Here is a 23743-nt window from a genome sequence, read left to right as displayed (position 1 = left end):
TTCTTCAAAATACTTTTTTTTTTCAAATAGCTTTCCATGTTTTAGTCTCAATCTATGCACGAACGTGGCTCCAGAGGATCACAGAGGACATTTAGGCTAAAAACATGGTGTAAATGACGTTTAAAGACGGATTTGAAAGTTAGGGCTTACGGACACTTGAATTACACCACAGGAGCAGTATGGAGGCATGTTATGTTTTTTTTCTTCTTCTGTTTGAAGTTACTGCCGTTACTTCAATTGTTTTGGATTTGGCTGCAATGCTGTTTACGCCTAAAACTCCAAAAGTGTTTGGTGGACTCAAAAACCTCACCCACCCCTCCACCGATATGGTAGTGAGTAGATGAGTGAATTTTCATTTTATTGTGAACTTTCCCTTTAAGCTGTTGTAGATCTATCTAGATTCACTCATAAAATACTCTAATAACTAACAATATCATATAAAGTACATGATATATTGATGTGAACATCTCCCATGTATATTTCCATTAGTTTAAATTGTATTTCCATTTTTTACTTTCACTGTTTTGTTCAATATATCTATGTCATGATCACAAAATGTCACTGATGTTTTTGTATTATGACACGGGTTCCTCTATGTACTATGTATACTACTTTCAACTTAAAATTGTATCTAAATTTTTTAAAAGGGGGAGGGGCCAGCTTGCAGGCCCTCAACCGGCTTATGTTTTAACATTTAAGTCCCCGTTTGGTTTGTTTTCATTTTCAATAACATCTTTTTTGTTATGGAAAAACAGGTTTTGCTATTGTTTTAAACTCAAATCACAGTATACGATGACACCCTAACAAACTAATAAATATGCAGGCTTGTTCTTACGTAACGGTCTGATGAAGGGAAAAAAACAAGGTCATCTCAAACTGTCACTTTTGCAGAGCTGCAGAGGAAGTCTGTCTTCATCAGCGTGGTCACTCAGATGTGAAAAAAACTTCAAAACACACATACATACTCAATAACACAAACCACTTACTAATTTTTTGGGACTTAAAAATATAAATCTTTGTTTGTAATGAAGTTTGCTCATTAGACATCCAGGGACCTAAATATAGAACGTATAAGTAGCCTACAGGTGGTTGTACTGAATAGAGACATGCAAGTTTAATGGCAACTGACCAAACTTCATCCGGTGAGCACATCCACGAGATGTGATTAAAAGCGAGGAAACATTTGGACTCTTTAATAAATGAGTATACTTATCGCCATTACTGCTTCCTTCAGGATTCTCAATGTAAAACCAAAGACTGCTGTTCATGTCAATAGATGAGGACATGAGCAGATACTCTACCTACTTGCACATGTATGTGTTTTAAACACTGTGTATTTCCCTTTAAGTGAAAGCTTCCTTGAGAGTTGAGAAGCAGAGTACTCCTCTAGACAAAAAGCTTGTTATGCAACATGTTGAAGGAGGCAGCCTAAAAGAAGCTATCCCTGAAATGAGACCAGTCTGCACAAAAGGACAAAAAGGTGAAATGGATCAGTTTAATTCTAAACCAAGCAAGATTTCAACAGCTATTCATTCAGACTAGGGCCATAACACAACAGACTAATTCCAGAAAGAGAGTAAAACATTTTTCCTCTCCAATAACTCGATGGACAAAACTGATACTTTTGTCCTTGCAGAAGCAACACAAACACTGCACACAGCATCTTATCAGAGCAGAGAGATGCAGAGAAACAAGGATATATATATATATATCATATTCCCAACATTCAAGTAGTGCAGAGGGTCAGACGCCAGCAGACTGCAGCACCAAAGCCCCTTTTCAAACTCAGTGTCACAACTGAGATGCAGACAATTAACAAAAGGAGAAAAAGAAATTTTAAAAAAAACCCTGGGAATTTCTGGAAATTAATCTGAGACAGTACTACAGAAAAGGTTTTTCTGACAGAACTAAGATACACTTCACATCATGTTATTACAAAAATATTAATCTTATTCAACTCAAAGCCAACATAAGGAGCATGACAGGAGTACAAATGTGGTGCTTAAAATTAAACATGCAAACTGAAGTTCAGTATCTTAAATCCAATGAAAGTCATGTTTTCAAGTTTGACTTAAACATTTGAGGCAATGAAACTATTCAGCATAAATGTTATCAAGCAGTTAATTTGGTAACCAAGTAGCATGACAAAGTATTGTAGAACAGCAGAACAAGTGGCCAGGAGCGTCTTTTGTATGCACACAAGGATCTTTGTATTTATGTGAATTTAAAAACAGGAAAAATAACTAAGTTACACAAGTTTACAAATTGAGCTAACCGCCTTTCAGTAATTCAGAGATGTCTTCACAATATCAAGGATCAATAAAAAATAAAGCACTGGTTATATTTTTTTCTGTGAGCACACACACAGAAATGCTCTATATAACATCAGTCCATTGGATACAATAGAACAATGTGCTGCAGCGTTGAAACTCTTCCGGGAGGATGGTTCTTCTGTGGCAGGCTTAATTCTGGGGTGGGGGAGGTGGGGGGGCAGGAGGCATGCCGAAGGGGGGCATGCCTGGTACCCCCATCCCCATCATGGTGACAAAGTTGGAAGGGTCCATGGGTGGTGGGGGTGGTGGTGGTGCATACATCATGCCGGTCGAGCCTGGAGGTGGCGGAGGGGGAGGAGGAGGGGCGCCAGGGGGCAACGGGGGCTGGACGCCAGGGGGAGGCGGCACCATGGATGGGGAACCCATGGGTGGTGGGGGCTGGGCCCCTGAGGCTGCAGGCTGCTGGGGCTGCTGCCATGGAGGCAGGGTGCCAGTGCCAGGGCTGGACGTTGTGGTGGTATCTGAAGGGAGTAAAAAGAGGTTAACTCTTTACTGACATCGATTACGTTTATTCCCCCCAAAGAAATTCTGTCAATCTGATCATCTGGCTCCAGAATGACCAGTCAGTATGGTTGCTTCAGACATTATAAAGTCCACAGAAAGTCCAGAGAAGCTGATGTGAGAACACAGCAGGAGATGCTCCACAAGATTCACCGTGAGCTAGTGATGAGGGTTCTAACACGTGACAGACGTACATTACAGCCTTATCTTAACTACATTTTGCCATTCGACAGTTGAGTATACAGTATAGTGTTTATATTGATAAGTGTATGACGGACAGGTTTTGTATCAAGTTTTTGGGGGTTCTTACTCTGTTGCCAGGGCAGCGGTGTACTGGTTGCCATGCTGCTGGTTGGAGGGGGAGGTGGAGCCTGCTGTTGCCACGGTGGCAGCGGACCAGAAGGCGGGGGAGGTGGCTGGTTGCTCGGGGGAGGAGGTGGAGGGGGCATCATACCCATTGGAGGAGGGAGCAGACCTATGGAGGGGTAAAAACAGTGATGTTATGGTGCCAAAGCTCATTTGCTTTCTTGCCAGTTTGAATGATCTTCATTCATCAACACACATTGAGGAGCTTGTAAATACATTTTAAGGATTTACAAAGCGCTTGTGTAAGAGTTGTCATAACTGGATTACTCTACTGGGCATTTCAAGACTTTCAAGGACATGGACATCACAATGGTGACGTCTTAAAACATTCAGCATCTGCCAGCTAAAAACGCTCTTACCCATAGGGTGTCCATGAGGTCCTGGACCCTGGCCCATGGGGGGAGGAGGAGGCTGCATCCAGGGGGGAGGCAGACCGTTGGGGTTGGGGGGTAGAGGGGGGCCTCCCATGTTGGGCATGGGGGGAGGGTAGTTGTGGTGTCCTCCATGCCCACCGTGCCCACCATGCCCACCGTGTCCTCCGTGTCCTCCGTGCCCTCCGTGCATGCCATGGTAGTTCCTGTTCTCAGACTGGCCAGAGTTCATCCAAGGAGGCCGGTTCTGCTGCGCACACACACAAACATCATCACGTCACAAAAGAAACTTTTCTATGGAAACCACAGCATGGAATCAAACGTGTCACAAACTAACCGGAGGTGGCTGGTTGTTGTTGGGGCCTGAGGATCGAGGTCCCCCCCCCTGGTTGTGTGAGTGTCCACCTCCAGATGTGGGGACTGGGGCCTCCCCCAGCTCAGCCATTAGGGACAGGTACTCCTTGTCCATACGAGCCTTGTCCTGGGCCGACTGAGGAGGCTCACCACCTGTTGCTCTGTGGGCAGCAAATGTGCTACACGAGGCAAAACAGCAAACATTGTTACAAAAACACAACTCATAACCATCTGGACTTTTTCTCCACGTTTTGTGGCTTGTTTAAGTGATCACCTGGTGTATTTGCAGTCAGAGGAGATGTGGCCAGCTCCACCACACTTGGTACAGAGGGTGGTGTTGGTAATGCTGCGTGGCTCGGCGTTCTGCCAAGGACGAAGGATCCTAAAGAAACAGAGAGACAATCTTCACTGGTGTTCTGTAGCTTACAGAGAGCAGAGTTGACTTTTCCCCTGCTCCCACATCCATCACCAATGATCTGAACACTGAAATGTACATGCGGCTCCACCACTGTGAGACGTGTTCACTGACCTGTTGTCATCTTCCCTCAGTGTGCCATTGAGTCTGGCAAGCTCCCTCAGCTGCATCTTTCGTAGGTCATTCTGATCCTCAGGTGTCTCGATGCCTTGCTTCAGGATGTTACGAATCTGTAAATTTTGCACCATTAGGATTACATATTATACATGTCATATGGTACGTTCCATGTATAGAGAAACTCAAATCTTCACACGAGTGTGAAGCACTGAACAAAGATGGATCATTGAAAGGGAGCAAGATAATCTGCACTCTGGGGATATCTAACCTGCTCCACAGCTTTCTTGACGTTCTCCATTGTGTTCGCAGTGACCAGGGCATGCAGAGGCTCATCCTCCCCTGGGAGCATCTGTCCATCCTTTCGGCCAACCTTCCCCTCCTTTACAGAACCTTTACCACGGATCATGATCTTGGCACAGCACTCCTTCTCAATGTTCTTCAGTGTGTTACCACTGGTGAAACAAAAAGAGAAACATGGCCATTAACTTGCTTGTTTATATTATATAAAACATGCATGGTGATAGCAATATTAAGTCCAACTTACCGTGGCCCAATTAGCAGACCAACAAAGTTGATTTCAGGGTATTCATCCTGGGGAATCATAACTTTGTCATTGACTCTGGTGGCTGGAGGTCTGCAAGAAATGGATACAAGATCAGCATATACTAGGATCACTGATCTACTTTCAGTACAGGTCACAGATATAGAGTAGGGCTGTACATTTTTTCCAAATATCAAGTTAAAAAAAATTTGACATGACACAATTTGTTCAAATATATTCAATCCCACTCCCTACCTCTGTGCACACAGTCAGACAAGGTTGAACACTTGATGTTGCTCTCCTTATCTGAGGTGCCTCCTCAGCTGCTGCTAACATTTGAGCCCACAGATTTACTGTAAGGCTGTTACATGATATAATGCCGACAAACAGACTCGCTGTTGAACATTACTTTGCTGGTACGGTGTAGAACCCAAAATACGTCCACACACCACTCCTCCAATGCTCTGGTATCATGACTGTCTGCTCAGGACTTCTTTTCTAGCTAGTATCCTCCATTTTCCTAACAAAACAATGTAACATTACTGTCTTACTCGACTGATAAATCAAGAGGGCATACAGTAGGTCAAGCTGACAGTGATCGCCCTTTGCTGGATAAGGATAAACTACTTCAGAGGGTCTGATGCGTTTCGAGACTTTAAATATTGAAGTCGAACAGGTTTCCTCGATGTTTGTGTTCCCCCCCAAAAAAGACAGTCCTAATATACATTAATCAGATTAAAACCAGTTACTGGTTTAAAAAGGTTGTCGCCAATGGTTGTATTCTATTTAATTAAAACAGACTGTTATGATAGCATAAAGCTGAACATTTTTGTAAAACACAAATAAATCTTACTTGTAGTCTGCAGGAGGCTTGAAGTCAGGGTTGAGTCCAACCATCTCAGTGATGAGGGAGTGGCGCTCCTCCTCGATCTTCTTCCGTGTGCGATACTCGCGGGTGTTTAACCTCTTGCCCTCGCTGTTATATATGGGCTCCGGAGAGGGAGACCTGAAAACGGCAGACAAAAGACAGGAAATACAACATCAATACCTTTCTAGAATTGGAGCTCTGCAGGTTAACCAATACACACTTCCTACAGCTAACTAAAGCTTTAGAAATTTCAATTCTTCAGTAGCAATTTCTAATCAACAGGTAATGATATATCTGAGAAATTATGTTAAATTTAAATAGACATTTCATTTTGGAAATTTGGATCTACTGAGATAAATCTCAGAAAGACTGACTATGTGACTAAGGGCCAGTGCAAGAGCAAACTAAAAAGGAAAAGAAAATTATAATGGGAACTCTGCACTGACGTTTCAAAGGCTAGAGTTCATTAATTTATACAATTCAGGGTAAAACGGGGGCAACCAAAGCTGTATAGCGGTAATTAACCCAAAACAGTGGAGGGGCATCAACCACACAGAAAAAACGAAAAACAAATGAATGGCCATAACTAAACCTGCATACAGGATTGTTGGCCTATAAGAAAGGAAAGCTGGAGGTAAGAAAAAGAAACCAAAGCAAAATTCGCAATCCTAAGCAGAAACGCTGTCTTTGAGAGTTGCTTGGTGTTGACGTGGCGGAAGAGGTCCGTACCTCCCCTTGGATGCTGAAAACCTGTGTTGCTGCGTTAAGGAGGCTCTGTGCTTGAAAAAGGGTTAGGTTGACGTGGGGTAATTTGGGTTAGAGAAAAGGAATTAAGATTAGATATCCACCTTTTCCTATGCTCTCCCACCTGAGAGCCACATTTGTGTCCATGTGACATGAAGAGGGGGAAAAAAACGTTTTTCCTTTTATGCTTCAAACTTCCAACGGTGACAACCTGAAACACCCCCAGTTGGTTCTGTCACATTAGATTGGGGAGTGATTTATAAGAGTGCTGCAGCTCTGCAATCGACTTTTTGGTTGCTGTGGAAATGTCTGATTATGATGAGAAACTATGCAGTGTACAGACGGCAGGGACTCTAGCTAACAAAGGTCAATGTCACACACTCATGAGAGCAAGCCACTTCCTGTGGGAACAGATCCTTATGGAAACTATGTTATAAGATTGCTATTGCATCTCCGGCACTTAGAAGTCTGGCAGTTTTCTTCCAGACCTCAAAAGTCCAGAGGTAAAACTGGCACACGCCCCCCACTTTCCCTTCCCCCTGGGTGGAAATGTTAAGCCCTGTTACGAGAGAACTAGTGATCAATATTGAAAAACCTATTGATCACTGATATAGCAGTGTTGGACACACGCCATCACTGTCAAAAATAGATAATTTCCAATGTGCAAGTCAGGAAAAGCAAAAAAAACTTGATGGGTCTGAATTATGAACTTAAATTAATTATATTCAAAGAGCCAATTCCATTTCAACTTCAAGACTAAAAAAGATCTTCAATGTCATTAAAACAATTTAAATAGAGTACAGTGTGTTGACCCAAGCCTGTTTCAGAGGAAAACCTTAATACATTGTACATGTATTCATTCATAGGTTCACACAGCACTCTACATCAAACGAACAAGCAGTGGTTGGAACCTTCATGCAGTTAAAACTGGGAGGCTAAATTTGAAGCAACAACTCCACTGACCTGTCGAGTTAAATAGCAAATAGTCCACTATGAAAGGTGCAAATATTTAAGACTTGGTTATTTGTCTTTACCTGAAACACACCTAAACTCAACTCTCATTGAACTACGTAGAGTGGGTTACCCAAGCATTCATACAGTCTACTCCTGTCTATTTGGAATACCATCGCTTGCAAAACTATTTACCTAATGTATTTGGCTTGCAAATACATAAGATTCAAACTTTGCTTGATGCTACACTGTGGTTTAACATAGATCTCACCAAACATTTATCTGACAAAAATCAATCAAAGTAAGAAAAGCAAGACACCACTCAACTCAAGGTCAACTTGCTAGCTTTTGGAAGCTTTTAATTGGATCTCACCATCTTCTTCAGGAGATGGTAGTTGCTCTGCTCCTCTTCCTCCTCTGAGGAAGACGACGAGATTTTACTAAAAGCTCCCAAAAAGCCAGAAAGTAAACCCTTCATTAAGGGTGTCTTTAGGTCAACTACTTTTTTCACAGTCAGGAAGAGAAATTCATGTTTAATTTTATAATATAATATTTCTGTTCATATAAATAGGTACTTAAAAGGAGTAAAAAATAGACTAAATTGTCAGTTAATTAGGAACAAGTAGCTGAAACTATTGCAGTTTAATCAAACAGTATTGAAGGTTATAATGATAATGTTGTGTTGAAACCGTTACTGACGGGCTTTTACAATTATATAATCGTTCTGCGGGCTGCAGTTTGCGGTGCTGTTCACGGCACAGCTGTCTAATTAGTGTCCAAATGTTGCACTTATCGTATTTTCAGAAAAATCTAAATTTTGATTCAAGCCTTATTAAAACATTACGGACACTAGCTACCAGTACCAGTATATGTAGAAAGATGTATGCTTACTCGTGAGAGACTTATTAATAGACTTAATAAAGATGATAATGTAGATCAATTCTCCTCTAGCATTAGGTTTTGGTTAAGTGCATTAACTTTGAATATTTTAAACAACACTGCCCTTCGATTAGAAGATGGCTAATTAAACTAACTACAAGCTTATTACTATACAATTTGTGATTTAGACTAACAACCACATATATACAGAAAATCAACATTTGTCTTCCAAAAGTCAAGAAGGTAGAGAAAATGTTACTGTTCGAGGGTTTAATCTTTTTCCGACCTGTCCTCAGGGTTAACAGGGATTCCCAGGTCTCCTGTACGCAGTTTACGAGTCAGGTCTTCAATCTGCAGTTGGACTGGAAGAATTCAGGTTAGGAAAGAAAAACAAGGATGGAGAGAAATGTGGTTACCACAACAACATCAGGGAGACAACGCTCTGCACATGAGAGCACTGTCCCATTTATTACTAAGGTAAAACAACAAATGGTGAGTCTGTTTAAAAAACAAACAAAGGGAGATCAAATGTACATCTCATAAGACTCTAAGGCATTTCTGAAGACATGAGGCATTTACCCAATACGTTCTAGAGGTAGATTTACATTAGCACAAACAGGACTAACCTTTTCTCAGACAATGAATTAGCATGGCAACATGTCAGTAAAGGACTAGACTGTGATTCCTAAAAATGCCTTTACCATTTCAAACACCGGATGAGGGGTTTTTCCATGGAGACAGGGCTTCAGATACTGTAGCAATTGTGTTAAGAGGCTTTGGCATTTTAAGGACACAGCTGGTCTAAAAAATAAATAAATCACTGATTGGTCTATTTGTTTTCCAAGTTTCAATAAGAAAACGGGTGATGACCGTCGCTCTTGTCACTCCATAGATCTAATACTGATGGGCTGCAGTGACAAAGACACAATTCTTATATATTGAAGGCAGTGAAAAAATAAATCAATCAGTCATCTCATGCACATCATGAAAATTGTAATGAAAATAACCCCCAAACAGAGATTAACTGATCACTGCAATGATTACTCTGGATTAAAGAGATGAATATGGGGTCTGTGAATCGTGGCTCACAGCAATTGCATCTTTAAATGTTTCCCTTGGATCATTTTAGGGGGTCTACTACATGAGCAAAGGAAATGATAAGTATGACAAGGAGAGGTGGGCACAAATGAATGTTTACATACCAAGGAAGTACAACCATTACCAATGAGTGAACAATATCAATAACAAAGTCAGTTATTGACAAAAGGTTTCATCTGCTTCAGAACACCCAGCTGAGGGCCTGTGAAGACAGTGTGTTGGTGCTACACTGCTGCTGAAAGGCATATGTGGTTCAAAACTGGAATCATATGATCCTTTTTTTTTTTTAAAACAGGCCAAACTAAGAACACAAATGACAGTGTTTCCCAATTTGATATGCCCACTAAACCAACTGGTTGAATAGTTTAAATCTGATGGATTGTTTTGCCATTGAAGCAGCATTGCTCACACTTGGACCGATATAAACAGAAGCATACTTTGGCATGTTAGAACATTATGAGGAACGTCTCCATGCACAGGAACATTACTGATGACGTGTAAAGGGATCAGGCAAGACATTTAACAGTGACCTGCAGTTCAGGACAGATATCAGCAAGCAGTGGTGTTTAATCATCTATGTCAAACTCTTCTTGCTAATGGGTGCCCGATGGTATGCAAACTGTAAGTACACCACAACAGAACCAATTTACCTACATTAAAAAGAGACATAAGCTTAATTGCCACCTTACATCATCAAGTTATAAATCACTATGCATCAGAAACTATTGCTTCATCTCAACAGTTGGAGCAGAATTAGACATTTCACTTTTGGTGTAACACAGAAATGTTACTGGGGATTAGATGGAAAATGTAATTCAAAGTTGCTAATGCATCTTGTTGGTGCCTTTAGAGAGCTCTAGCTGTTGGGAACGCAGCAAACAGCACAGACGTGTAACATTAACACCGGTATGCATCAAGTAAGAAAACTACAACCTCAAACAGATGCAATTGATGAGACATAACAAAACTGCATTTTAAAAAATCAACACGGTGACATGTTTTAACCAGAGAAACTTAATAAGCATTTACCTATATATGCTCTCTCCTGATCCCGGGTCAATCCAGGTGGAATAACAGTGGGCATGCCTGGTATGACCGTCTTCTGGTCAGGCGTCTCGCTGCTCCAGCGACTCTTCTTCCTGGATTTCTTACCGAAATCTACCGAGAAACGGGGGGATTTAGTGCACATTGGTGGCGGCTTCGACGCACGTTACAGGATAAACGTCAATTCAAGCACCAATTGACATGACCTTGCAAAAACAGTGGAGTCGACAAGCGATGAGAAGTAACGATCCGTACAGCTGGGCTCAACATAGGGGCCTTTACATGTGAACGTAATGGCACAGTGGAGTCGTCAAGGATTATATTACTCGTTAAACGTGTAACTTACATCTCAGCTCTGTGTTAACTTCCTCATGATGAAAGAAAAGTTGAACTGCAGCCATGTGGCTAGCTGAGCCTTTGACGTGAGTTCAGTGTGACACAACGTGTTAGCATGATAAAAACAAATATCTAAAAATCAACAAACTAAACGTTCATGTTGCGCTTATATTGTTTTATCGATTTACGTTGGCATTGTGGTCTCCATTTCGTGCAGGCCATGACGCGGGGCCTCTGACGTCAGGCCATGTTAGTTAGCCACATTAGCTGGCTAGCATTAACTCATGCCGCACCAAGCGCTTGTTGTGTTCGCGGGTTATTGCGTTGGTCGTTAATTTACCTGGGCTTACTAGTCCGGCCCCCGGAGGTGGTTGGGGAGCCTGGGCCGAAAACCCCGCCGCCGGGCTGAACTGGTGCGGCTGTGGAAAAGATGCGGCTGGCATCGGAGGCTGGAAAGCTTGTATCGAAGGGAAGGTTGCGGGCGGCCCCGGTATGGGCATCAGCCCGTTCCCCGACCCAGGCCCAGCGTCAAATCCTCGTTTAGCGCCGATACTGGGGTGCAACTTCCCTAAGGGAGTCGCATTTGCTCCCGTGGCCATTTTCAAAAAAAACTGCAAAGTTTCTGTAAAACGTCGGTCGACTCAGGTATAAATTGGGTTAAACTGGGAGAATATCTAACGGAGCATCAGCCGCAGACACTACTCACAATTCTTCAATCAAAATGGCGCCTAACAGAAAACCACAAAGGATGATCGGCTGTAGACTAAAAGCATTCCTATTGGCCAGACTAAGACCCTCCCCTGGATCCTCATTATCTACGTTGATTGGCTGATTCGGCTATCAACGTTATTACTGACACGTAGTCGTGACGCCATATCCGGCCTGCGTTTGTTTGTGATTGACTAAACAGGAAGAAAAAAGAAATCACCTACGACGCAAACAAAAATCTACGACTCCTTAAAATCTCCAAGAAAAGCTTTATTTACAATGAAGAAGTGTAATTATAATTGTCATTTACAAACAAAAGAAGGTCAATTGTCATTTTTGAATATTAATAAAATTAACTTCCTTTAAAATATGACTGTAGATGTTTTGTTTTGACCAGTATTTGGAGTTGAATCATTTTTATTTATGGATTGGAATTGTATAGTCAATAATTACTGTTCAATCAACTGAACGCTAAATAAAATAACATAAACACGGTGTTTTAATGACAAGAACTGTTACTGAATCTAACTGAGATCCTTTTCAATGAGAACATAATAATACAAATAATAATACATCATATTTATATAGGTCTTTTCAAAGCTCTCAAAGTCGCTGTACATGGTGAACATGCACCTGTCACTTTTGTAGTAACTTCACTTTTTGTTTACCATAAATGCTGCTCACCACACTACAACTGCTGCCATTTTTAACTGATATATACCACATCCTGTGCATGTACATTACATTTCTTTCCATGAAGTATTTTTGCATTCTCAATCCATTTTTGCTGTGTGCCTTTTGACAGCATACTGTGTTGTACTATGTTTTGATTACTCAATATGTTGTGTACATGTTTTGTATACTTATATGTTTACACCAGATCCGATAGAAATGGAATTATACCGCGTATGTCCTGTACATAGCAGAACTGACCATAAAGTTGACTTTGACGTCAAATACATTAATTTGTAAAGTACCTATTTTCTGTTAATATTTTTGGCTTATCTGGTCAAAATGATCTTTTTACATTAAAAAGAAAACCATGTCTGTACATTGTCAGAGAGCATTTACAAAATACAATTTGGGAGAATAGGATTTAACCCAAACAGCGATATCTGCAAGTAGGAGTGCCTAGTGGCAGGCTGTGGCTGAGGGGGTGCAGCGGACGTCCTCTAACCAGAAGGTTGGCATGTCTGCAGATGGAAGATGTTGATTCAATCAGCTGAATCAGAATTGTGGCATTGTACTTAAAGTTAACAGAGTAGCAGTAAACAGTTCAAAAAGTGTCACGTGGAGATGCAAATCCCTGCAAGAGAACACATAACTAAGTGCGAGGGAACACAAAGGTAGTTCAGACAGAATATGACTATTATTATTATGATTCTTACACACATGCTAACTTTACTTCATATAACCTGACACCCACTAAACGTCCCTTGCTTGTGGTTGCGATCACTGAGCTAATCTTCCAATTTTAACTTTCTGTATCGAAATTCCAACTGATGAGCATTAGTTACATGGATCAGTATACCAGATTATTCAGTACAACACACATACGGCTCACAGTCTTTCAACAGATTTTAATTTTGACCTAATAGTTAGAAATCAAGACAGACAGCACAAGCAACTGAGGTCATTTTCTCATGGAACTAAAACATGTGTTAAAAGCGTGAAGCCTCATATTTATCACAGCACTGAAAATAAATTGAATACAAGTAATGTGACTACTAAAAAACAAGACCACAATGCAGCTTGGAAAGTTCTTCAACATAATTTCACAAATAGGTTTCATATCACCCAACTACAAAAGTATAATAATTTTTCATTTTGTGCAGGTCTATATTTGTACAGGTTTGACATTTAACCCCCACCCCTCCCATTTAACAATGTAGGTGATGAGGCATAAGGTATTGAGATTTCTTTTGCCATTGCTTTATATATGCAGTAACAATGTAAACTTACATCAATACAAATGAATAGACAGAAATACACAAGATGCTGCTCAAAAGAATTCATAAAATTGTATAAACATAACCCTAAGACTCACCTCTAAAACATGCACCATGCATTAATTTGATGTGTTTTTATTAAATGAATGAATCATAAATATTGTATGAACATACAGCTACTATCTGGGGGGGGGGGGAGATTTTTTTGTTCTTACAGTATCACAAATGGATGGAACAACCAGGTTGTAGAAAAACTCAATCTCTGCACTTTCACATTAAACGCCATTTCAGAACTGCACCAATATCACAACATGTAAATAGGAAGATGAACGGAGGTCAACTGAGCGTTTTGTAGTATAAGCTGGAATGAGATCACAGCGTAATGTGAGTGCATTCAACCATTTCCACTGGATTCTAGCTGTTGGGAAATTGGAAAGCTTTATTGTCACCTTGTCCATACTACCCACACGTGTCAAATATGCAGGGCTGACTTTCCCCCTGATATTACCAATGAGACACACTGTAACATTTAATTTTGAGTAATTCCAATTGCACTTGGGCTATCCTATCTTGCTGTATGGGACACCGATTAGTATGCATATCTTGTCCGCTCAGCACCGGGATCCCGAGGATGTTCATAGGCGGTGCTTCTTGGGAGGGTCAGCACCGGGGAAAGGCGCGAACGATCAAATGCGTATCCATCTGCCTCGGCAGGGACTCTCCGTATCGGACTCCGGTCACGTGCATAGTATGAGGAGACTGGGGCTGGTGGAGGAGGGAGGGGAGGGCACTCGTATGGGTCAAGGCTAGAGGGGGGAAGACGTTCCCGAATAATAGCTATGGAGGTGGTTGATGGAGCAGGCAAGGGGACGGCGCCGCGATCCTCGAAATAACTGCCTCCGTAAGAATTGGCCCTGTACTTTTCATAGTAGTCCACAACACCGTACGGATCCCTTTCGTCGTAAGGCGACCGTCGCATCGGGTAGGCTGGTACCGCGCCATAGAGTGAGCCGTTGCCCCTGTATGCCGCCTCGCTGCCATACATCCGAGCCATGCTATGATCAGCAACAGCGCTTATGCCATAACCTGGGTGCGGCCCGTATCTCATTGCACTCTCATATCCTGCACCCCTTCTGTACCCCGCCATGCTGCTGTGACCAGAACCCCGTGAAAAAACATGTACAGGAGCATAGCCGCCACCATAATCGGGATCACCAGTGAAGTCTGGATGATAACCACCGTTGTGACCACGCCCGCCAAATCTCGAGGCATCGTATCCATCAGACTCTGGCTCTGAACCGTTTTTGAGGTAGCCATTTTGGTCTAGAGGGCACTCTTTGGACCAGTGGCCTTCCTGCCCGCAACGATAACAACCCGATCTGTCTCCCATTCCCGGCGCAGTACGCAGGCGGCTAGTCGAAAGCTTCACGCTCATCAGTTTGCCTTAAAAAGAAAAGACTCAATAAGGACTTATGCCTGCATTTATTCCAAATAATATATTAGACATTTCCTGTCTGGTATACAAAGGTCCCATAATCCATCAGTCTAGGAAAAAATCTGCACTATACGCCAATGTAACAATAAAACATGGCCTATGATTGGTGAATTAGACAGTCCAGTTATTAAAGCTGAAATCCGTAACATTTCAAATTTTATTTGCATCCCGCAGTAAAAAACTGTATCTTCACTGATGTTCATTCATTAACAAGAACTGACCAAACCCTTTGAGATGATCTGCATTGTGAACTCATTTACAATGAACCAACACAACCTATTTGAAATAAAATTATGTAAGCTGGTTGCTGCCAAAGGACGATCAACCAGTTATTAAATTCAAAAGTTCACTCCCCTTTTCACCAGCACTGGGAATGTTTAATGGATGTGTTCAATAAAGACAAACATTTTTTAAAAAGATTAGAATTCTTGTTATTAGCTTTAGCACTCTGTGTTTCTCTGTACTCAGTAACTCAGATGATATCAGATTTTATGATCATTTAATGCAGAAAATCTTTCTTGCCACAGTACGACACCAAAGACGTCTGAATTATCACAGAAGAGTGCGAGCAAGCTTGACATCCGAACCTCCTCATGATAACATTTTAATAAGTTAACAGTTTGTCAGCTCAAATGATCATTTCTGCATCTGGGTGACGCAGAAATGATCATTTGAGCCACAATCTGTCCACGTTTCAGAGAGCACCGAATCAATGACCGCACCGATAAACACGTGCATGCTGACCATATGAAATATAAACAGTTTTGGTGCACATCCTGTCCTTAATGGATGCAGCTGAGATTTGATTGGTAAAAATACAGAGATGGTTTGTTCCTTCTAGTATAAAACTGACCGGTGGGGAAAATCATAAATTGCAGTAAGTGCCTATTTGTGTTTATCTACAATGTACTGAACAGACGTGTATTACCAACGACATTACGGATACCAGCTTTAAAATGAGAAGCATTTGGGGCAGCATTACTTTCTTCAGCTTACCAATATCCCTTCATCTTTCTCTTTGTACTCACCTGCAGCACATCCACAACTTACCTGTCAATTCACAAGAACAGAATTAAATATTCTTCATACTATATATATGTGATAAAGGGAAAGGTCCCCATTAAGCCCAGCCCAAGAGTTCACCTTTAAAAGCTGTGTTGTCTAAATGATTAATGGCCTCCATGGCATCCTCCATTTGCTCCATGTGAACAAAAGCATAGTTTTTTACTATGTCACACTCCACCACGGAACCAAACTCTTCAAACTTAGCCCTCAGCTCCTGGTTGGTACAAGCGATGTTGCCAACATGTAGTTTGGTGGATCCTTTTATATTGCCACGGCTCAATTCTACATTCATGGGCTGGCCATTTAGCTCATAATGGTGGAGGTTGCGGATGGCCTCTTCTGCCTCCGATTTGTTCTCCATGTGCACGAAGCCAAAGTTCTTGACGATGGTACATTCCGAAATCTTGCCATACTGGGAGAAGAGAGAGCGTAGCTCATCCGATGTTGTGTCAGCTGACAAGTTCCCAATGAATATTTTCACCATTTTGGAGCCGCCAGGTCACTAAGGAAGGAGAGCAAATCAAGATTATTGGTACCACAATTCTGCTGAGGCAATCGAGAGATAGACAAGTGAATTTAGGCCTAAAATATAAAAATTAAATATAAAAAATTTGGACCTGGATTAAAATGAATCCATGAAGCATTTCTGCAATATGTATTGAGACGATCACAACCATAATCTGTTGTTTGATGTAATGAAACCTGCCAACAATGGATATCCACTAAACAGTGACAATATCCACAGTCATTTTTATTTTGTGGTTTAAAAAAAAACATCACTTTTAACTGAATCATAGATAATTCGACATATGGTTTAATAACTATGTGACAAGCTCTGTCCTACAATAACACAACAGGATGCCATGCATGTCTGTTAAGTTAATAGAAACGAAATGAATTTGGAGAGGTGTGCACATGCATTGAGAGAACAAGGAAAAAGGGATGCATGCATAAACAAATGCACAAAGTTGAACATTTACTGTGTTTGATACGTGTTCGAAGCCAGTGTTATCTACACATACATATGGTTGACACGTGTAATTTCCAATATTCCATGCCCCACTTAGTACATATCTTGTTTACAACTGGTTATAAACCAGGTATGGAGAATGTATATAAACAAATATATTTGGATATAACTGTATTTACACTGCATGTACCTGCAGGTCTCCTCCTGCTAAACTTGGTTTACCTGTACACACATCTAGCAGCTCCAAGTAACTGGAGCAAATGAGCCAATGGTGAATATTATTAAACGTGTAGTTGATTTGGATCTGACTGACACTGGTCAGTATGGATGGAGCCGAGTGATTCATTGATTTCTGTACCGAGGACCTTAAATCCAAAGGCAACAACTTTTTAAACAACAAATCCTCACTTGTCTTTGGCCTAAAACGGAAGAATCTGCATGTGTGCGCTGCTTTGTTGAATTGTGCACGTTACTAGTGTCATGTGCAGAGCCACATACGGTTTTAACACCACGTATCTGTAGCTAACATCAATAGGCCCTGGGAGAACTGTGGTCACTGTACACAGACGATCACGCACCCATCGCCCGCACGTTGCCCATTCACAGCACGGGCAGCTCGCTTCTATTAGCCGCAGCGAGCTAACCAAGTCGGCTCACTTCGCACATTTGGCGCAGAAGTCTTAACATCCCTGCTTCGCTCGGTGATCCAGTTACGTAACACGCTCCCCCACGTTGAATGTGCTGCACGCCCATTGTACATCTCTGCGTTAGCTTAGCACGTATGAATGAAAGAGGCCCTGCTCATTCTACAAACTAAAAACGCTCCGGCTAACTCCGGTAGCAAAGCTAGCCTTTTGTGTTGCATTCATTTCGCGGTGCCGTATTTCCTACCTTCAGCAGCTGCACTGTGTGCTTGGACCCCTCGCAGGATGAAATGGCGGCTGCTGCTTCACCCAATGACGAACGCTACGTTACATTAGCGGCTCGTGACCAGGCAGACACAGTGCTGCTACACAGAGCTGCGGCTAGCTGTTAGCTCCTCTGTGGAGGAAGCGGACCCGGGTGCCCACAAAGCCATGGTCGTGGTCACGCACCTTCAGTGTTACTACTTTGTTATAATTGGTTGTAAGAAAATAAAAACGCCTTTGAAGAACCAGATGTTTCTATTGAGGGCAGATTTATATTCTACATGTCAACCATTCTTGCCTCTACCTGGAGTGAGTGTGACATCTGTTACATGGAGTTTGTTATTTTTTGGTAGATTATCACTGTCACATCTGCAGTTATTCACGAAATGTGCCCGTAAAACCTGTGATGGCTTGAAATTAAGTTTAGATTATTGCCATCATGTCTATTGTTTAATTATAGCCTTCGATTTCTTTACACGATAATACAACAAAAGTCTGGGAAATTTATGTTTTATGATGTTTTCTTCCTTTCTCAGACAAGTGTGACCTGTGACCTGTGGCTGATTAGATGGCACTTTGTGGAGTTAGTTTTCTTTTGTTTGTTGTTTTGGCCTGGACTCCCCCCTGGGTAAGAATTCTTTCAGTTTACTACCACGTTTCACTTGTGTAAATAATAAATTCACACTTTATTGCATAAGTTAGTGTTTTGGTTCTGGTTTTGGGGGAAGGGAACCAGGTTTTGTATACTTTTATGCTGCGCTCCTACCCTAGATGGGAGCGTAACAAGCGGGACTGTATATGTTCTGCGATGGGTATTAATTCTGTATGGTTTGAAGCAATATTAAATGTGGTTAACACTGAAGACCCACATCAGAGCACTACTGCTCGTGGCATCATAATTCATTTAATGACTTACAAACATGGGTTTCAACTTGTGTCTCATTTGATTACTGGAAAAGATAGTGAATCGTATTATTGATATTGTGAAACAAACGCATCCACATTTCCCAAACTCGATGGAGTTGAATTTAACACTGAGAAAATTAAGTTGTAAAACTACGATCTTCATGACGAAAAAAATCCAAATGAGACAATGTGCAAGAGCAGTCCCGCTTCACCTACAAAGTTAGACAACACCAAACAGGGTTTCAAAAACACAAAAATGTCAAGACCAAAATTATTTTGGCTTTATTAAAAATCATACTCATTTTAGTTTTTTTCCCGTGTATGCTGGTACTTCCACAGCTAGTAAGAAAAATACAAACTCCAAACCCATCTATATTCAAAACTTACAAAGGCACCCTTAACAAAGAAAGTACCTCGTGACTTGTACAGCCCAAGCCCTGCCTCACATTTCTGTATCTGCTTTACCTGTAATATGTATACAACACACATCCATCCCACACTGAAACCCTACCTTTGATGGGGTGTGTATTATTTTCAGTGGGAAGAAAACAGTTATGTTGATGCACAATGCCTGTCAGGCAATATTCTGGTTTTGGTGTCACCCTTTTTATTTCGTTTTATTTATATATCTATATCTATATATAGATATATATATATTTTATGAACACATTGCAACTCTGAAAAAATGAGAGGCTGGAATGTTTGAGATTATTTTTTCTTACCTTCAATTTTTTCTCACTCAGCACCTCTCTCAAATAATCACAGTGCTATTATGTTTCCTAAATGAACACAAAGCCAGGTCAGTTACATGGATATGGATTCAATGATCTGTTGTCTTCTTCAGTGTGAATCCCTGTCCATTCATTTTCTCTGTAGAAAATGAATGGACATTTTCAGGGGAAAACTACTGGTTTTAGCTGTCAGAGAGTACGAACCACATTAAGATTATTCTACACAAATTTTCCTCTTTATCCACATCCATATAATTGACTTGGATCAAATGAGATGTGTGCTGAGGGGTAAGATAAGGCTATACTGCACCACAAGCAAATGATACATAATACTACATGGGTTAACCTGATTCCCAATTAGAAAATAAAGTCAAATGTTTAGATATTAAAAAGGAACAAAAACACTTCAGCTGGATTTATAGTCAATGCAAAGAGTTCAATGTGTCTACTTACTGAATAAAGACACTTCTTCCATGGGATTGCTGTGTTTATATAATAATAATATAATATAATAGTCCATTCGTATGCCATAATGTTGTCTTCCCCATCTACAAACTCCACCAGAATCAGCAAGATGTGGGGAAAAACTCAATCCCACAGCCAATCGCAATTCTTGCTGTTCCCGCATGGTTTCTTCATCCCAGCCGTATTTTAAATTTTTGAGGAGATTCACGCCAACTATAGTGTAGCCAATGGTGTAATCTTAGAGCCCATGTGTATGGCACAGCTTCTTTACACAGAGGTATAAATCCAGCTTTCTTTAAGTGATAAACAAAATCCAAGCAATTCACATTTGCTCAATTAAACAATTTGCATTACGTGAGGAACAAACACGGTTAAGAAAAAAAAGACATGGCTAAAAACTGAGCTGAAAAACTGCAGAACAAGTGAAAAAAAATATTGTTTTATACAACATAAATGTTTAACAGTGCAGTTTTCTAATCACCATCATCCTTATTGAAAACAGAATATGTGAATGTGACTGAAAGGACAATTCATCTGCAGGCAACCGGCCTCTCAGGTGCCCTGTAGATGCCAACACAATTTCCAAACTTTCCGCATCTCATATGCTTAGCCGCACATTGCGCAGATAGATGGAATCATGTAGATCGAAGATATGACGGCAAAGGAAAAGTCCCGCAGTTCACAAATAGACCTACAAAGAGAGCAAAGCAATCCCTTTTCAGAAAGGGGGTTTAATGCCCCAAATATATGCAGCACAGCTTCAAAGGGTTCAGCCTCATAACAAATTAGCCAGATCCCAGTGCACACCGAGCAGAAATGTTTTACATTAAAATGTCCCCTTATCATTAAATCAAATAATCTGTCATGTTTGTTTACTATGTTGCTCACCTTGGCACCATGGTTTTAGTAAGGCGCGTAACGTGGCGCATAATGATCCTTGGGTCGCGGAGTAGCGTAGGTGCTCCTGGAGGACACCGGTGACAGCCGTGTTCGCTCATAGGTGTAGCCGGCCGAAGAGACGGGTACTCGTCCGATCGGGTTGCGGTCTTGTGCATAGTAAGCAGCAGCTGAAGCGGCCGCTACAGGTGGAGGCGGTGGCCGACGGTCGTACGGATCGACACCGGAGGAGAGCTTTGAAAGGGAGGAAGGGGGGGGTGGGGGAGGGGGGAGATAAGACATGCGACGATCCTCGAAATAGCTTGAGCCATAAGGCCGAGCTCTGTACTTCTCATAATAGTCAACACTGCTATAAAGACGGTCACGATCATAAGCTGATGACCTGTCAGCATAGGAGCCTGCTGGTCTGCCTCCATATCTATCCCCCAGCTCAGAGCCGTAGCCACTGAGCCTACGAGGGGGTGGAGGGATACCACCCACATAACTACCCTGACTATACGCAGAGCCACCCATGTAATCAGCTCCTGGAGGTGGGGCCATTCCGTAGCTGCCCCTGCCATAACCTGGGGGACCGCGTGGGGGGGCCCGGCCGCTGTGACCTCTCTCGTCATCACCGTGGCTATCGCTCCGACCGATTGGACAGTCTTTCGACCAGTGACCATGTTTCCCGCAGACATAGCAGCCGGTATGTTCTCCCATTCCCGGGGCAGTGCGAAGCCGACTGGTGGACAGCTGTACGCTCATCAGCTTGCCTTGTAGGGAGAGAGAAGAAACGCATGAGACCGTAGGATTCTGATACGAAAAGGCTCTTACCGTCTATAAAACACGTTAAATTCATTTGACCGGCAATCCCTGGGCGAAGCGAAATAACCTTTAGTGCCATGTGCAGATGATTATATTCACCAGTCACTGGTGCCAAAGTTACAAGAGATTACTTTCAGTCCACCTGCAATGAAGGCAAAGTTTATCCAAACTTTCTCTTTCTGTGTAAATGAAATGAGCTAGAGCGTTTTACTAGGCCTGAGAGCTCTACAGCGACAGAACAGCATCCAAATTTGAATCTACAGACAGTAAAGACAACAAATGTTCCGCTGCCCGAGAGTTCACCTTTAAAGGCTGTGTTGTCCATCTTACTGATGGCATCCATGGCATCCTCCACTCGCTCCATGTGAATAAATGCATAGTCCTTCACTATGTCACATTCCACCACTGAGCCAAAATCTTCAAACTTTGCCCGCAGAACATCACAGGTGATGCCTTCGCCAAGGTTACTGACGTGCAGCTTGGTGGTGGACTTGGGCCTCCCTTTGCTCATCTCCACGTTCATACGCCAGCCGTGCAACTGGTGTTGGTGGAGGTTCTGAATGGCCACCTCTGCTTCCGAGACGTTGTTCATATGAACAAACCCATAATTTTTGACGATGTCACATTCCGCAACTTTGCCGTACTTCTCGAAGAGTTCACGCAGCTCCTCGGGTGTGGTGTTGCAGGCAAGATTGCCGATAAAAATCTTCACCATGATGAAGTTCGGTGTGTCCTGGTGGATTTAAAATGATACGTCAGTTACAAGCGTATAACCACAACCAATAATTAGTGATTAAGTAAAAGGGATGTGAAGGTCTGTCAGTGAACAATGAATTAGTGCTATACAATTAATATACTCAACTACCAGTGCTGTAGCTAAACAATAATAATACAGTTAAACACAACAATCTTGCAAGAGCTCCTCCCACTGCGGGTGTTACATTGTACAGTTTCACAACTACATGTTCATTTTGGATTGTGTACTTTATGGGGCCGGTGAACTGCAGAGCAAAATATATAGTTGTTATTACACCTTCCTTAATAGAGAAAACTGGATTGGACAATATTGTAGAAGCACTTTTTCGACCTTAACATTATAATTTAGATTAGAGGCAGAATTGGTTGGAAGGCTGTTTCATTAGATTTCATACGTTTTGCATGTTTACTGTGATAAGCTAAGTGCTGTCCATTCGTATGCAACTTCATAACATGTATTTTTACATTGGCTAAGTACGTCATTATCTCTCTGACGTTAGCTAGCGTAGCGTAAACACGGCTAAGCTAGCGAGCTGCACCAGCTAGCTTAGCCATATTGTGCTAACTCTGACGCTGTTAAGTGTTTTCGCTGTGTTTAACATTACTTAGAAAGATAAACTTGTCCGGTCTCGCTGTTTGTTAAATTCAGTAAACAGTGTCCACTGCGCACTGCGTCAGTATTTCAGTGTAATGGCGCTCTGATGGAGACGCATGTATTCTGGAAGCTACTACGTTAGCTAGCTTGCTAACAAGTTACGGGCGAACATCCGCCCTCCAGCTCAGCCCATATGTTTACCGAGAACATCTATCACAACGTCACGGTGAACGTCACATATATCAACTTCCTCGAGTCTATCTGACCGTATTTAATAAGCATAAATCTCTATCTCACCAGTAAACCGACGTAGGCCTCGACACAAATGAATGAAAAGTGAAATGGCGTTGCTGCCGTTTCTTCTTCCCTTTTTTTTTCTAGATTTATGCTGTAGGCAACCAGCGTCAAGGCGCTCTACCGCCACCTAGTGGCACTTAAAATGTAGCCCACAAACAATTTGGCAATTAAATGAAGATACTTTTTTACAAATAAGGAACAAGTGCAGCTAGATACATGTCACAAAGGAGACACAACAGAAGTGACACTAAAATATTGTTATAATTTCCCAGGCATCAG

At 41.8% G+C, this 23743-nt stretch overlaps 3 protein-coding genes across 7 annotated transcripts; all 3 read right to left on the bottom strand.

Annotated features, from left to right (window-relative positions):
• Window positions 1–1475: 1475 nt before the first annotated feature.
• On the bottom strand, window positions 1476–11672 carry sf1 (splicing factor 1). Of its 2 annotated transcripts, none has more exons than XM_034615620.1 (12): window positions 11259–11672; window positions 10568–10696; window positions 8727–8802; window positions 5852–6004; window positions 5002–5091; window positions 4726–4909; window positions 4455–4570; window positions 4200–4307; window positions 3909–4104; window positions 3560–3821; window positions 3145–3309; window positions 1476–2794 (listed from the first exon to the last, which is right to left on the bottom strand). In XM_034615620.1, exons 1-12 carry the CDS (start codon window positions 11515–11517, stop codon window positions 2463–2465), a joined length of 2070 nt encoding a protein of 689 aa, XP_034471511.1. In that variant the 5' UTR covers window positions 11518–11672; the 3' UTR covers window positions 1476–2462. The 2 variants fall into 2 exon arrangements, with proteins under 2 accessions (XP_034471511.1, XP_034471513.1); XM_034615622.1 differs by having other exon boundaries at window positions 2097–2794; window positions 3560–3818; window positions 11259–11660.
• Window positions 11673–13811: 2139 nt separating this feature from the next.
• On the bottom strand, window positions 13812–18320 carry LOC117779286 (RNA-binding protein 4.1-like). 2 transcript variants are annotated; one of them, XM_034615339.1, is made up of 3 exons: window positions 17997–18309; window positions 16214–16637; window positions 13812–15018 (listed from the first exon to the last, which is right to left on the bottom strand). In XM_034615339.1, exons 2-3 carry the CDS (start codon window positions 16617–16619, stop codon window positions 14165–14167), a joined length of 1260 nt encoding a protein of 419 aa, XP_034471230.1. In that variant the 5' UTR covers window positions 16620–16637; window positions 17997–18309; the 3' UTR covers window positions 13812–14164. The 2 variants fall into 2 exon arrangements, with proteins under 2 accessions (XP_034471230.1, XP_034471231.1); XM_034615340.1 differs by lacking the exon at window positions 13812–15018 and having other exon boundaries at window positions 15510–16637; window positions 17997–18320.
• LOC117779287 (RNA-binding protein 4.1-like) lies at window positions 16511–23580 on the bottom strand. 3 transcript variants are annotated; one of them, XM_034615344.1, is made up of 4 exons: window positions 23465–23580; window positions 22120–22549; window positions 21004–21764; window positions 16511–16637 (listed from the first exon to the last, which is right to left on the bottom strand). In XM_034615344.1, the coding sequence occupies exons 2-3, from the start codon at window positions 22529–22531 to the stop codon at window positions 21019–21021; spliced, it is 1158 nt and encodes a 385-aa protein (XP_034471235.1). In that variant the 5' UTR covers window positions 22532–22549; window positions 23465–23580; the 3' UTR covers window positions 16511–16637; window positions 21004–21018. The 3 variants fall into 3 exon arrangements, with proteins under 3 accessions (XP_034471235.1, XP_034471234.1, XP_034471233.1); XM_034615343.1 differs by lacking the exon at window positions 16511–16637 and adding an exon at window positions 20542–20806; XM_034615342.1 differs by lacking the exon at window positions 16511–16637 and having other exon boundaries at window positions 20542–21764.
• Between the last annotated feature and the right edge of the window lie 163 nt (window positions 23581–23743).

The sequence above is a fragment of the Hippoglossus hippoglossus genome, chromosome 18 (assembly GCF_009819705.1).
Source record: "Hippoglossus hippoglossus isolate fHipHip1 chromosome 18, fHipHip1.pri, whole genome shotgun sequence".
Taxonomy (NCBI): Eukaryota; Metazoa; Chordata; class Actinopteri; order Pleuronectiformes; family Pleuronectidae; genus Hippoglossus; species Hippoglossus hippoglossus.
Note: the sequence above shows the minus strand (reverse complement) of the source record. Positions and strands in the feature narration are given on the sequence as shown.

Coding starts and splice junctions, on each gene's coding strand:
- LOC117779286 (XM_034615339.1), bottom strand. CDS start 16,619: ATGGTGAAAATATTCATTGGGAACTTGTCAGCTGACACAACATCGGAT. Junction 15,019..16,213: donor AGACAACACAGCTTTTAAAG/GTGAACTCTTGG, acceptor TTTCTTTTTAAG/GCAAACTGATGAGCGTGAAG.
- sf1 (XM_034615620.1), bottom strand. CDS start 11,517: ATGGCCACGGGAGCAAATGCGACTCCCTTAGGGAAGTTGCACCCCAGT. Junction 10,697..11,258: donor GGCCGGACTAGTAAGCCCAG/GTAAATTAACGA, acceptor GTTTCTCGGTAG/ATTTCGGTAAGAAATCCAGG. Junction 6,005..8,726: donor CCTGTTAACCCTGAGGACAG/GTCGGAAAAAGA, acceptor TGCCGTTTTCAG/GTCTCCCTCTCCGGAGCCCA.
- LOC117779287 (XM_034615344.1), bottom strand. CDS start 22,531: ATGGTGAAGATTTTTATCGGCAATCTTGCCTGCAACACCACACCCGAG. Junction 21,765..22,119: donor GGACAACACAGCCTTTAAAG/GTGAACTCTCGG, acceptor TCTCCCTACAAG/GCAAGCTGATGAGCGTACAG.